We start from the raw sequence: 13,358 nt of genomic DNA on the forward strand, positions 1-13,358 counted from the left end.
TTTAGTCTTAACCCTAACTTTTTAGATAAACTTTGTCATAGTTTTACTAAATAAAAAGTTAACAAAGACGCAGGAATAACCCGATACAGAGAAAGTTGAAGACAAGAGGAAGAAAATAAGGAGGAGTCACTTTTTCTTACAGGTAAAAAAAGAAAAAAAAAGCTCGTAGGTGTGTTGTCGACTGTTTGTTTGTGGTTTTGCTTTAATGTCACAAAGAGGATTTTTTTTAACGGTCATAACGGTCAACCTACCGCTGCTAAAGCTCAGTTTTCTGTGAATTTGTGAAGTAAAGTTTGTGGGGAAGTAAAGTTCGGGGAATCTTTGAAACGAACACACCCATCAGGGAAACTGAACTCAAACTGTTTTTATGCTTCATTCAAATATACTGGCAAAGTTTTAATGTCTTTAAATCTTATTTCTGCCTGTCTTACTGAGTCTTATTATGTATATTTTAGCAGATTTGTCTAAATGTAATCTGTGGAGCTTAAATGTTGCAAAACTATTGTAAAAAGTAGCCAAAAACCTTAAAAATACTGGAGATTATTTTATAGATACAAGGAAGTCTGGATGATTGAAGGACAATATAAGGAAATGAAGGGTTGATTCAAGACCTCTGCATAATGCTCCTTATATAGTAACCTTCTGCTCTGCATGTTGTGGTTTTAAAGTGTCATATTTTAATAAATAAACAAAAACTCTGAGAGGAAGTAGCAAAGATCTTCCTTATCATAAACAGAAGTAGATAAAATACCTGCTGGGCTCAGTTTGTTCCTGTCATGGTTTTATGCTGCAACCTAAAGTTTCAACACACAGTTGCTCAATAACAGTAGATGTGATCAATTGGGTCAAAGGTCAGCGTTATGAGTTATCAAAGATGAGATCTGTGCACTTTGTACTCAGCCTATATAAGGTGTTTATTAGCAGAGACAGGAGGTGCAGACGTGAGCCCAAATCATCGAGGCAAAAGTATTTATGGGCCATAAAATTAAAATAAAGTAGTCTGATTTTTGTTTTACTCTTTGTAAAGAAAAATCCGCATAGATCCAAAATTTACAAAGGATTTTTAATGTTTGCTGTGTTTAAAAAAAAAAAAAAAGGCATTAAGGCATTATTTTCATTCTTTCAGGTTTGGTTAAACTAATTTATCTTGTTATAAAAGCAGGATTTGGGTCACTTTTTTTAAAAAACGCCTGTTATATTTAGCTATATTTAACAAATTATAAAATAGTTGATTTGAGTGAAGCAAAGTCTGATTTTCAGTAAAAGTCTCTGGGTCAACGTGGATCGAATTATAAAAGTTTGTAAGAAAATGTCAGCAGAAAGTCACTCCGAGGGCCACAAATGGCCCCCGCACCACATGTTGGACACCCATGGTGCAGACGTTACTTCAGTCCTGCTCAAACCCTGCAGTTATGAGGTTTGAGCATCATAACTGCAGGGTTTTGTGGCCTCTGCTGACTCACAGCGTTTAGCAGCTTAAAGCCATTAGACGGTTTTATGGATAAAGATGTTGATGTAATGTCCTTTTGAACCACCAGAGGGAGACATAATATGATGTTTGAGAGAAATTAATGAGACAGATGGAAATGGAACAGAAATGAGGTAAATAATTTAAACCTGAATGAGTCAGTTTATTGACTTGATTAAAATATAATCTAAAAACAAACCAGTGCTGCTGATGTCTTGTTTTTACAAATTGTTCTTGAAGCAAAACTTGTGCATCCATTAATTCACATTTATTGTCACATATTCTAATCTTTATTTGGTAAATAAAGGAGTTACAGATTAGAAATTAAAGTTGGTTGAAGTTTCTCCTGATGCCTTAAAGCAGTAAAATGACTGAAATTCTGATCTCATAAGTCGGTTTATTGTTTTTGATTTGTTAAACTAAATCTTGTTTTTAAGCAGATGATATTTTATTTAAGGCATTTTACAGAGGAGACAGACAATAACAGACCTTTAATTATAAGTCTTTAATTAAAAGTTTTAAACTTTGAGCTGAATTTTTTTCTCTTTAGACTTTAAGAAGATGATGGAAGCTTCGGAGGAGAACAGAGACGTTGCTGCGGCGTCCAACACCACAGAAGAAGAAGAAACGCCTCCAGAGGAGCGACGTCATGACGATGTGGACTTAAAGGTGAGACCAGAGTTTGGACTAATGAGACGGAGCGTTTTTATGTCCGTTTCCAGGGAACAGAATTTGATGTGACCTTTGCATCAGGGCTGGTTCTGCGTCATCACGCCTCCCTCCGTCTCCTTCATGCGACGCAGCAGCGCTGAGTCTTTCTGCTGTTGTGAGGACCGACCTCACCCTCCTGTGTTTCTGCTGCAGAATCTAACGCACCAACATCTGTGTCACCTGGCTGTTCCTGTGACCTCTGACCTCTCTGACCCCAAGCTAATGGCAGCAGAGAGTTACATCCAATATGGCAGCCCTGATGGGTTTTGATCCGGGCTAACTTGATTGGTTAGCTTTGTGACCCTTGAACTTCTTACTGCTGGGGCCGTGATGCATTCAGGAACAGTTTGAAATTAGAGTTTAGAGAATAATTAATATTAATCTCAAATATTTTTGTTTTATTTTGGCTTCATTATTTTCGTTTTAACAAACTCTGAGTAACAGCAGTAATATTCAGCTAACCGGAGTAGCTTAGCTTCATCTAATATGGACGACAGTCATGGCCGCCCCCCGGGGTGTAAAGGTCACACAGACAGTGGGAAGCCTTGAGGTGACAGCTGAGGACTAGAACAGTGGAGAAATGTGGATTTATAGCTGAAAATGGTTGTTCATTTTTTCTGACATCTAATATTTCCTTTACAGAATTAGTTTTCATGTTTTTCTTGTTAATACTCAGTAATTCAGTGCAGTGGCTAGTTGTTTTGTTTTTAACCTGTAACATTATTTAATGTTGAGTAAATAAACTTGAATTGAATACTTCAAAATAATGTTCCACTTTTTGTTGTTTTTGCCATAAAAATCCCATAAAATGTGTTGAACTTTGTAGCAGGACTAAGTGAAAGTTTAATGTGTGAATAAATTGTTTTCTCTCCCTGCAGGAAACAAACAGTAACTCCAACCACACTAGTGAAGTCGCCACTGACAGGTCGACGAAGGCAGCAGCAGCGGTCGCCGTGGAAACGGACGAAAGCCAAGGTAAAAGGTTATTTTTTGGGGTTTTTTGTTTTGTGGTTGCTGCTTTGGGTTCAAATAGTCTTTTCTTGAATAGTTTTTGTGTATTTATTTTGGATATTAAAAATGTCTTCCAGTTCTAAATGTCCATTAGAATTTAAAGTTTTGATAACGTGTTATTGCATTATTATACTATTACCATGATGTTACTGGAAAATGGTCTCAAAACATCAATATTATTGTTTATTGCAGCAACTTCTGGGACAATTTATTGTCCAGCTAAATTTATAATGCCAGCATATATGCAAATACAAATATTGATTCAGTAATTGTTTTAATTTATCATCCGATTAATTGATTTAATATTTATTGTGACAGGCGCGGTCATGACATAAGAATTTTAAAAATATGTAAGAAAAATAAGAAATAAGAAGGAGAACTGATTTCTCCTTTCCTCCAGAGGTGACTGTCACTCCCCAGAAACCAAACGGGGGGCCTGTGGTCATCGAAGCCAGCAACAAGAACCTGGCCAGCGAGAAGCTGCAGCGAGTCCGCAAGTGGAGCATCAGCAAATACAAGGTGGGCGGAGCCTAACCCAGCAGCCTCGCTCACGGCTGCCGGATCTGACGGCGCTGTCTGTGCCGCCGCAGTTCACCCGGCAGGCTCTGGCCGAGCGGATGGGCCGCGGCTCCCGGACGGTGGACCTGGACCTGGAGCCGCGCCTGGAGCTGCTCAGAGACGACCGGCAGCGCTACGACCACATGACCAAGCTGGCTCAGACGCTGGCCAATCAGTTCGCCCAGTTCTCCGTCACCCAGAAGACGATGGCCGACGCCTTCACCGAGCTCAGCTTCAAAACCAAGAACCTCCACGTGAGTCCTGAGGAAATCCACTGGATCCACAGCAAACTGCTGGCTTTCTGCTTGCTTTACTCTTAGGCTGTTTTCACACCTGACAGTCCAGTAGAGTCGGCTTGATTTGGGACCAAAAGGGCAACATTTGTTACATTTTCAGCTGGTGTGGTTCTCTTTCACACTGCACCGAGTGAAATAATCCAAACTTACTGAAAAACATGTTCCCCTCCTCGCCCGTAGGGGCGCTGCACCAAGAACTACTGAAGGAAACGACTCAGAAACCTCTGAAGAAAACGCTTGCTATGTTTCTGTTCAACTGTTTGAAATGTGTAAAAAAGGAAAATCAACCTTTATTGGTGGGGAAACGACATCAAGCAAACAAAAAAATCTTTTTTTGAATTTTACCATTTCCATCAACCTGATGTAACCGCAGCTACTGAGCCAAACGTCCTGCTTCACGAAATGTAAACAAAAACAGACTAGAGTCTGATTTTAGCAGCTGTAGGATTTGACTTTGGTAAAAGACACTGAATCATTTCTCCCACTAGCGTTAGACTCGTGTTTGGTTGGTTGTATTTACCCAGAATGCCATGCTCTGCAGTCTTCTTCCTGCTTTTAGAGCGGTCTCTGGTAGATAAACTGAAACCGCACCAGAGTTCACTTCAACCGAATCAAGACTGAGATCAGAGTTCACTTTTTTGATTATTCATTCCTCCCCGAACAAACCGAACTTTCTAGACAAACAAACTAGAGTTCAGTTTTAGCCTGGCTCAACCCTGGTGTGAAGCCCCTGTAATACGTCAGCCTTGTTTGTTTCATATTGTATCATATCAGACGTCGTATCATCCCGTTGTGACCGCAGGTGGAGTTCGACATGAACGCTGAGGCTCAAAAGTTTCTGTCGAAGAGCACAGAGACCCTGCAGTCGGCCATCAGCGCCTTCACCTCCGACATGAACACTCTGGTGAACAAAACCATCGAGGACACCATGATCAACGCCAAGCAGTACGAGGCTGCCAGGTCGGTGCAGCGCATAACTCCACAGAGCTGCAGGGGGCGCTGTAGGGTTGAGACCTGGTAACAGGTCTTCATGTTTACCCCTCTGGTGTCCAGGATCGAGTATGATGCGTACCGAGTGGACCTGGAGGAGCTGAACATGGGCCCACGGGACGACACCACCCTGCCGAAGCTGGAGCAGGCCCAGAAAACCTTCCAGGGCCAGAGGGAGCGGTACGAGAAGGTCCGGGACGACCTGTCCGTCAAAGTTAAGCTGCTGGAGGACAACAGGGTGAGACAGAGCGCAAGGTTCTGTTCATGATGCAAGTTACACAACCAACAACTCAGAACTTTAAAGGAGGCCCATTAAGTTCCCTTGAACAGGTTGTATAAAACCTGTTTGTTAGGTTTTTTAAATATTATGTTTATTAGATATTTTGAAAATTTATACAGAAAAGAAAAAGAACTATAACAGGACAAAACTTATACAGCACAGATACAGATGTACATGCCTCCTGTACATCCCTTTACAGGAGGCATGTACATAAATTACAGCAATTATATGAGAAAAGTGACCAATTTATATATAAACTGAAAGATTTACATCATTTGGGTTCATATTGGCTTTTTTGATTGTGAAATATTCAAGAACACATTCCCATCTTTTTTTTAAAAGCATAGAGTTTCCCATTCAGACAGAATCCGATAGAAATTGTTACTTTTTTTTGCAATTGTTACTTTTTGTTACTTTTTTAGATAAAATTTCATTCTGCTCAGTTCTGCCTGTGTTGAGCAGAATGAGCTGTCTTAGTGCTCTGTCACTTTAAATCCAAATGACCTGCTGCTGGCCACGCCCCCCTCCCCACCCAACTGAATGTTTACACTCATACCTGAAAATGGCTACAAACTGATGTGCAATTATAAAACCATACAACTTTGAAAAGCATTAATAGAGCCTGCTGCACAACCAACAACAATGCAGGAAGTGGTTTCTGGATGGTAAGTTAACAACAAAACACTTGTCTTTTCCAGCAGCTGTTGTACAGCAATAAAACCAGCTGTCCAAACATGCTGGAGCTCAGCTTGGGTTGCTAGGTGATGAGCGGAATTCCGTGGAGGTTGCTAGGTAACAGACTTGGGTTGCTAGATGACATTACATTCCGAAAGTTTTTGAAACTGCTCATTTTTCAGACACTAAAATACATTACCATATTCCCAAAAATGATTGGATGTTTTTTTTTAATACTTGTCTGCTTTTAGAATCAGTAGAGACTCAAATGGAAGCACAAAAACGTGCAAATTTTGCATAATGGGATCCCTTTACAGACAGAACAGCAGCTGATTAACTGTGGCTTCGCTCTCTGCCTGCAGGTGAAAGTCCTCCACAACCAGCTGTGGCTGCTCCACAGCGCCGTCGCTGCTCACTGCTTGTCATGTCACAGTTTCCTGGAGAAAAACATGCAGGAGGCCGTTGCACACCTAAATGTCGCCAGCGCTGACGCCCCCTCCTGGCTGGAGGAGAGCTGACGAGCATCAGGATCAGTTTGAGTGACTTTAAGATGCGTTTGAAAGGTTTCTGTTCACTTTTTGCTCTAAAAGCTGGGAGTTAGAAGGACTGTAATTTATTTTGGGTGATGAAAGGGACATTTGGGTTTGATATGAAGTTATTCTGAAATGATTACTGTTTAAAAGTTTAATTTTTTGTTTTTGAATCACATATTTAATTGGAAGAAAACCAACAAACCCTCTTTGTTTCCTCGGCCTGGATTCAAGGCGTTGTTTGGTAAATCCGTTAAATCCTTTGAGAGGCGCTAAGCTTCTCTTTGAACTCTGAAAATCTGCTGCCGCTGCAGTCAGAAAGTCACAAAAGGTGCCTGAACGCCACGGCTGGAAAACAACTTCAGAGTGGATTAAGGACCTCAGTCCTCAGCCCACCAAAACCTCACACTTCTGTTTGCATTTCCTTTATTAGAAAACTAAACACTCAGGCAGCTCTCCGACTTTACAAGCTGGAAAACATCTTTCCTAATACATTTTCTTTATTCACCTCAGGAAAATCATTTTTAAGAGCTGAACCCAAATTCAGATGAGAAGCATAAGGTTTTTAAGTTTATAAAGATTCAGTAAACCTCCATTCTGACTCCAGACAGCTGAGGGAACGACGATCTGGCTTGTTCCCAGCAGCAGATTCAGCTTTAAAACCTTTTCCAGCTTTACAGGGACCAGTAGTTTGGATCAAGCCACATCCCAAATGCTGAGGTTTGTTTTGAACCTGAGTGTCAGTAGCGGTGAACCAAAGACTAAAATGTATTTTGTATTCATGTTGATGATGATGTCTTCTTTGTTAAAGTTTACCTTTCTTTAGCTTTTTATTTTATGTGATTAACAACCTGTTCTGTTGGTCGCATAACAGAAAAATCAGCAATTCTTTAATCTCTTTCTTTCTCTATCAACTAAATTAAATGTTTGCTGTAAATCTTCCAATCATGGTTTAATCTCAAGCTAACTAAATATTTGTGTTTGTTCACTTTCTTAAAGATGGTGGGATGAAAATGCTATTTCCTTCAAGTGACGTTTCATTCTTAGGCCAAACATTTTTAGATTTATTTAGCGACTCTTCAAGCACAACATTAATGAGACTTTGTGATTTATTTTATCCTTATCCATCAGGTTTAATAATAAACTAATACAACTTATTTTCTACAAGCCAAAAATGGAAACAGAAGATCACCGTATGCTGATGATGTTAAAGTTTTGGTAGCTTTGCGTTAACAGCAGGTTGAACTGTTTAAAGATAATTCAGTAACATTTTTCTCTCTACTAGCAGATTATATTACACCAACTAACTAAATATGGGAAAGTTTAGACTTTATCTTTCCTTAGCGGTGGTTAAAGACGCCTTCACTGGACGGAGACTCTTCTACGTTCTCAATAATTTATGAGAATCGTGGCCGGATCGCTGCAAACGTGGAAAACTTTAGACGATGTGGATGCTGCGATGCATTCAGTACTCTCCACACTGTGTTGCTTTGTTTGTGGCAGATACAACCGACCCAAACCGCACCGTTCTGCTCCTCCTTCAGTTGTAGGCCATTAGGTCAAGGGTTTGGTTTGGGGGAAGCTGCTGGCGTCACACAGCAGGGTCCATTGATTGGAGGACAAAGAAAACGTTGCTGATTGCGACAAAGACAGCAGATAGTCGTCACACTGGTATGACGAAACGTTAGTCGTTTGGGTTTAATTCCACCTGCCCAGTGAGAGTCGAACTGAAATGTTCTGGACCATAAAATAGCCGACCAAACCAGTCAGTACCGCTCAATGGAAAGGAGGCAACTGTGCCTTCATATCCAAAATGAAGCCTCAAATTCAAGAAAATCAAACCTCCCTAAAGAAGGTTTGTCCATGTTAAAAGCCTTGTGGATCTCTAACGCTCCATAAAACATAATTATGTTCCCAATATGTCCTTAACATGAAGTCCTCCGAGGCTCCTGAGTATCTCTAATGGTCAGCTACCTCACACCAAGAGATCTCCTTAATAATGAATCCTTAGGATTTTCTTATAATCCCCACAAAATCTCCACCAAGACTCTGCAAAGACCGACCATGTTTTAATGTTTTTGTCTCAGCTTGGTCTTCATCTTTACAGCTTTCTGCACTTTGTTCAGTTTAATCTGAACTCCAAAGTAAAATCCCAGTTTATTTCCAGGCTGTTGTTGTTGGAGGGAATAAGTGCAGTATTTGATTCATTAGAAGATTTCAGAGCGATTATCTGAGATATTCTTCAACACCAAATCTTTAAGTTGGGAGCAAATATGGACCAAAATGTCTCTATTAAATGACAAGTTATTGATTTATGTTAAAGATTTAATGAGTTATTTTGTTTCCTGATGTCAAACTATTATGTGCTTTAAGTGTTTCTTATGAATTTTCTGTTCTGTTTGCTCTTGTATCTATGAATGTATTTCTTTTTTTTCTGTCCTTCACCTCAAAAATAATCAAACTATGCAAATACTGTGGATCCTTGTGTGCAATAAAGTCCTAACTTTATTATGTTTAAGCTGCCAATATCTGACAAACAGCTGCCTTGAATAAATGACACCTTTATGGGAGAGATCTGTTTTAAGGTTTTAATTTTAGAATATGACCGGAAACCTTCCAGATTTAAACTGTTGTATTTTCAGGTAATAAAATCTTTATTTTGTGACTCCCAAAACTATTATGTTGATGTTTGACTTAATCAGTTTATATTCTTGTTTCAGTATTTAATTTTAAATTGATGTGGGATTGTTTTTCTTTTTCTTTTTTGTGACCTAAACTTTATAAAAGTTCATTATGAAGTAAAATGACATCATTTTCTTAAGATTAAGTGAAAAGGATGTTAGAATCTGCTGGAAATTAAGATTAATCAACATTCTTTGAGCAAAGGGTGAAAACTTTTTACCTTCTCTTCGAATCTGGTTATTGAAACATTTTTTTTTTCTGCATCAATAGCAGAGTTGGTGGTTTCCTGGGATGTGTCAGCATTTCAGCTACTCGCATCAAGCAAATTATCATGACAACCCTTATCTAGAAAGATTCACAGTTAGAGGTTAAAGTCTAGAAAATGTTAACCTTTTTTTTGCTATTATTGATAGAAAGTTGTGTTTAGCCTGTAAAATACACCAACAAATTACTGACAACATGTTTCTGTTGGATTTTGTGTTATTTTAACATGATTTGTTCAACTGATTGGTTTTTAGGTACTTTCCACTCTCATAGTTTGGATTTCACCTTCCTGTTTTTCTTTCACTTTTAAGTCCAGAGGCTCCTCTGTGAAGAAAACTTTAAGGTGTTTACAGGAAAAGGGGAAACTATTTTTTAAAAATAATCCTTACATTTTGGACCTTTGAAATGCTTTGGATCAAACATTTTTGATTTCTGCATTAGTTTGTCCATTTTAAAGAGGTGAATATATTTTAAAACGTGTGAAGTTTGAATCATGTTTTGCTTTAACATGATTTCCACTAAGTGATAAAATGAGAGTCTTTAAATTAAAGGTACTTTCAGGGGTGCGGTTTACCTGAAAAATGCTTCACTGTTTTGTGGATCTGAAAGTAATTTTGTTTTGTGACCGTTATCTGCGAATCAAAAATTATTTGCAGGATTTATTTTTTATTTTTTTTGCAACTATTTAAGGTTTAATGTCAATTTAGTGAACATTATGTTCTTTAAACAGTGTGTTGGTAATCAAGTGCTTCTAAAAATCAAATGAAGGCTTTTTAAGTATGAACAGAATCGGTGACAAAAGGCAGCCCTGGCGGAGTCCAACTCTCACCGGAAACGAGCCCGACTTACTGCCGGCATAAAAGACTCTGACACCGGTCCTACAGGGACCTGACAGCCCGTATCAACGAGCCCGGTACCCCATACTCCTGGAGAACCCCCCACAGGGCTCCCCGAGGGACACGGTCGAACGCCTTCTCCAAGTCCACAAAACACATGTAGACTGGTTGGGCGAACTCCCAGAACCCTCCAGGACCTAATGAGGGTGTAGAGCTGGTCCAGTGTTCCACAACCAGAACCAGAACCACACTGCTCTTCCTGAATCCGAGGTTCGACAATCCGACGGACCCTCCTCTCCAGAACCCCCGAATAGACCTTGCCAGGGAGGCTTAAGAGTGTGACTCCCCTATAATTGGAGCACACCCTCCGGTCCCCCTTTTTGAACAGGGGGACCACCACCCCTGTCTGCCAATCCAGGGGAACTGCCCCCGATGTCCATGCGATATTGCAGAGTCGCGTTAGCCAACACAATCCTACAACATCCAGAGCCTTGAGGAACTCCAGGCGATCTCATCCACCCCCGGGGCCCTGCCACCTCAGGCTCAGAAAAATTGGACTCCGCCAGGGCTGCCCTTTGTCACCGATTCTGTTCATTACTTTTATGGACAGAATTTCTAGGCGCAGCCAAGGTGTTGAGGGGATCCATTTTGGTGGCCTTAGGATTGCATCTCTGCTTTTTGTGGATGATGTGGTCCTTTTGGCTTCATCAGGTCGTGATCTGCAGCTCTCACTGGAGTGGTTCACAGCCGAGTGTGAAGCGGCTGGGATGGCGATCAGTGCCTCCAAATTCGAGGCCATGGTCTTGAGCCGGAAAAGGGTAGAGTGCCTTCTCCGGGTCAGGGGGGGTGTCCTGCCCCAAGTGGAGGAGTTCAAGTATCTCGGGATCTTGTTCATGAATGGGGGAAGGAGGGAGCGGGAGATCGACAGGCGGATTGGTGCAGCGTCTGCCGTCAAGCGGGCGCTGTACCGGTCCGTCGTGGTGAAGAGAGAGCTGAGTCACAAAGCGAAGCTCTCGATTAACCGGTCGATCTACGTTCCCACCCTCATCTATGGTCATGAGCTTTGGGTCGTGACCAAAAGAACGAGATCGCGGATACAAGCGGCCGAAATGGGTTTTCTCCGTAGGGTGGCTGGCCTCTCCCTTAGAGATAGGGTGAGAAGCTCAGTCATCCGGGAGGGACTCAGAGTAGAGCCGCTGCTCCTTCACGTCGAGAGGGGCCAGTTGAGGTGGCTCGGGCATCTGGTCAGGATGCCTCCTGGACGCCTCCCTGGTGAGGTGTTCCGGGCACGTCCCACCGGGAGGAGACCCCGGGGAAACCCAGGACACGCTGGAGGGACTATGTCTCTCGGCTGGCCTGGGAACGCCTTGGGATTCCTCCGGAGGAGCTGGTGGAAGTGGCTGGGGAGAGGGAAGTCTGGGCCTCCCTTCTGAAGCTGCTACCCCCGCGACCCGACCCCGGATAAGCGGAAGAAGATGGCTTTTTAAGTACATTTTAATTAAAAGTGACGAAAAATATGTTTAAATATGTGTCCATCAGTCTGTTGTCTAAACCCACCTATCCTATCTGGGTCACCTGAGAGGAAACAGGGTTCCTTTACGCAGACTGGATTTCAAAATGGCGGCACCCATAGCCACTGTTTACGGTACTTCTTACAAACATTGTTTTAAGCTTTAATTTCCATAAGCTAACACCACTTTAAGTTTATTGAATTTAGATGTGTAAGATTTACATATACCACTTATTTTAAACGCATTCTTACATGTGTGTCCTGTAAAAAATAAAATAAATAAAATGTTTCGGCGCGGCCATATTGAAACGGAAGTTAGATTTAAGCTAGGTTACAGTTAACGCATTGAAACGATCACGAGGGGGCGCACGAAACACGATGCAGGCCGACCTTACATTATTATTCAAGCCCTGGTCCATGTTTTCCATGAAAAAAAAATCATCTAATGAACCTCAAATAATCACACCGTCATCTTTCTTTCATTGTTTTAAAGCTTGGGACAAAAGGAGATTTCTATGAGTCATCACTGTAATCAGCAAAGCAGAATCTAAAAATCAAACAGCTAATATTGATGGGGTTTTTTAAATATTCATTAAAAACAGCAAAACAAAAATGCCTTTGAATTATATCAGTTTGTTTTAATTAAATTCAGGGTTTAAACAATAAAATGACATCAGTGTGCCATAGAGTTTGTCTTCCTTTATGCGGGAGATGAATGCAGTGATATTTATGTAAGGGTTTGGTCTGTTTGAGCCTGTGCTGCTTTAGAAACACACAATTATCCACCTGGCAACAACAACAAGCGGCGCTACTGTTTGTCAGTTTGAGTCTGTGAATGCTCTGCATGCAGGCTCATTTCCTTCAACAGCTCAATCTGAGAATGGAGCTTTACAAAGAGTGTCTCATTATAGAGAAAGTTCTGTTCAAAGTGACTAAATGGACTCAAAGAGAAAGAGTTTATGAAGCTGCCAAAAGTGTTAAAGCTTAAAATGTATTTGTTGTTTTTTGACCATTACGTGTTTTACATTAATGTGCCAAGCTTTTAGACAAATAGGTAGCTAATACCATGTTGTTCTGAGCTGAGATGGCTCAAAAATAGTAGAAAGTACTCCTGGGTCAGTGAATCTGCTCACACTGAGCCTGGCTCTGGTTCTATTGGGAGTTTCTTCCTGTTAAAAGGAAAGTTTTCCTTTATGCTGTCACTACATGCATATCAGTATGTGAAAAATACTTCTAGAAGTATTTTTACTGCACTCTACTTTTGAGTTTTACTTTAGTAATGCATACTTTCTTAATTTAGTTCCTAAAATACTAATATTTGCATTTTCTTCATTAACTGTTGTGTTTAACCGCTAAATGCTTTATTTTCTTCACTTTTTGTTGATTATAAACACATTTGTTTTTTGTTTAAACTTATCTGGACCGAACACACACGGGTGGCCGGGTCTGATAGAGCTAGACTCTAGCTCTATCTATCTCTAGCTGCTAGAGAGAGAGCGGGAGAGAGCGGGGGTTCCCTCCGCCTGAGCCAGCGCGCATGCGTGATT

At 40.9% G+C, this 13,358-nt stretch overlaps 1 protein-coding gene across 1 annotated transcript; it reads left to right on the plus strand.

Annotated features, from left to right (window-relative positions):
• Positions 1-9,192, plus strand: LOC122821027 (arfaptin-1-like). The gene is made up of 8 exons (XM_044098851.1): positions 1-142; positions 2,019-2,137; positions 3,058-3,154; positions 3,591-3,709; positions 3,781-4,002; positions 4,847-5,004; positions 5,098-5,272; positions 6,352-9,192. Exons 2-8 carry the CDS (start codon positions 2,030-2,032, stop codon positions 6,505-6,507), a joined length of 1,035 nt encoding a protein of 344 aa, XP_043954786.1. The 5' UTR covers positions 1-142; positions 2,019-2,029; the 3' UTR covers positions 6,508-9,192.
• Positions 9,193-13,358: the final 4,166 nt, after the last annotated feature.

This window comes from Gambusia affinis, linkage group LG18 (assembly GCF_019740435.1).
Source record: "Gambusia affinis linkage group LG18, SWU_Gaff_1.0, whole genome shotgun sequence".
Lineage (NCBI taxonomy): Eukaryota > Metazoa > Chordata > Actinopteri > Cyprinodontiformes > Poeciliidae > Gambusia > Gambusia affinis.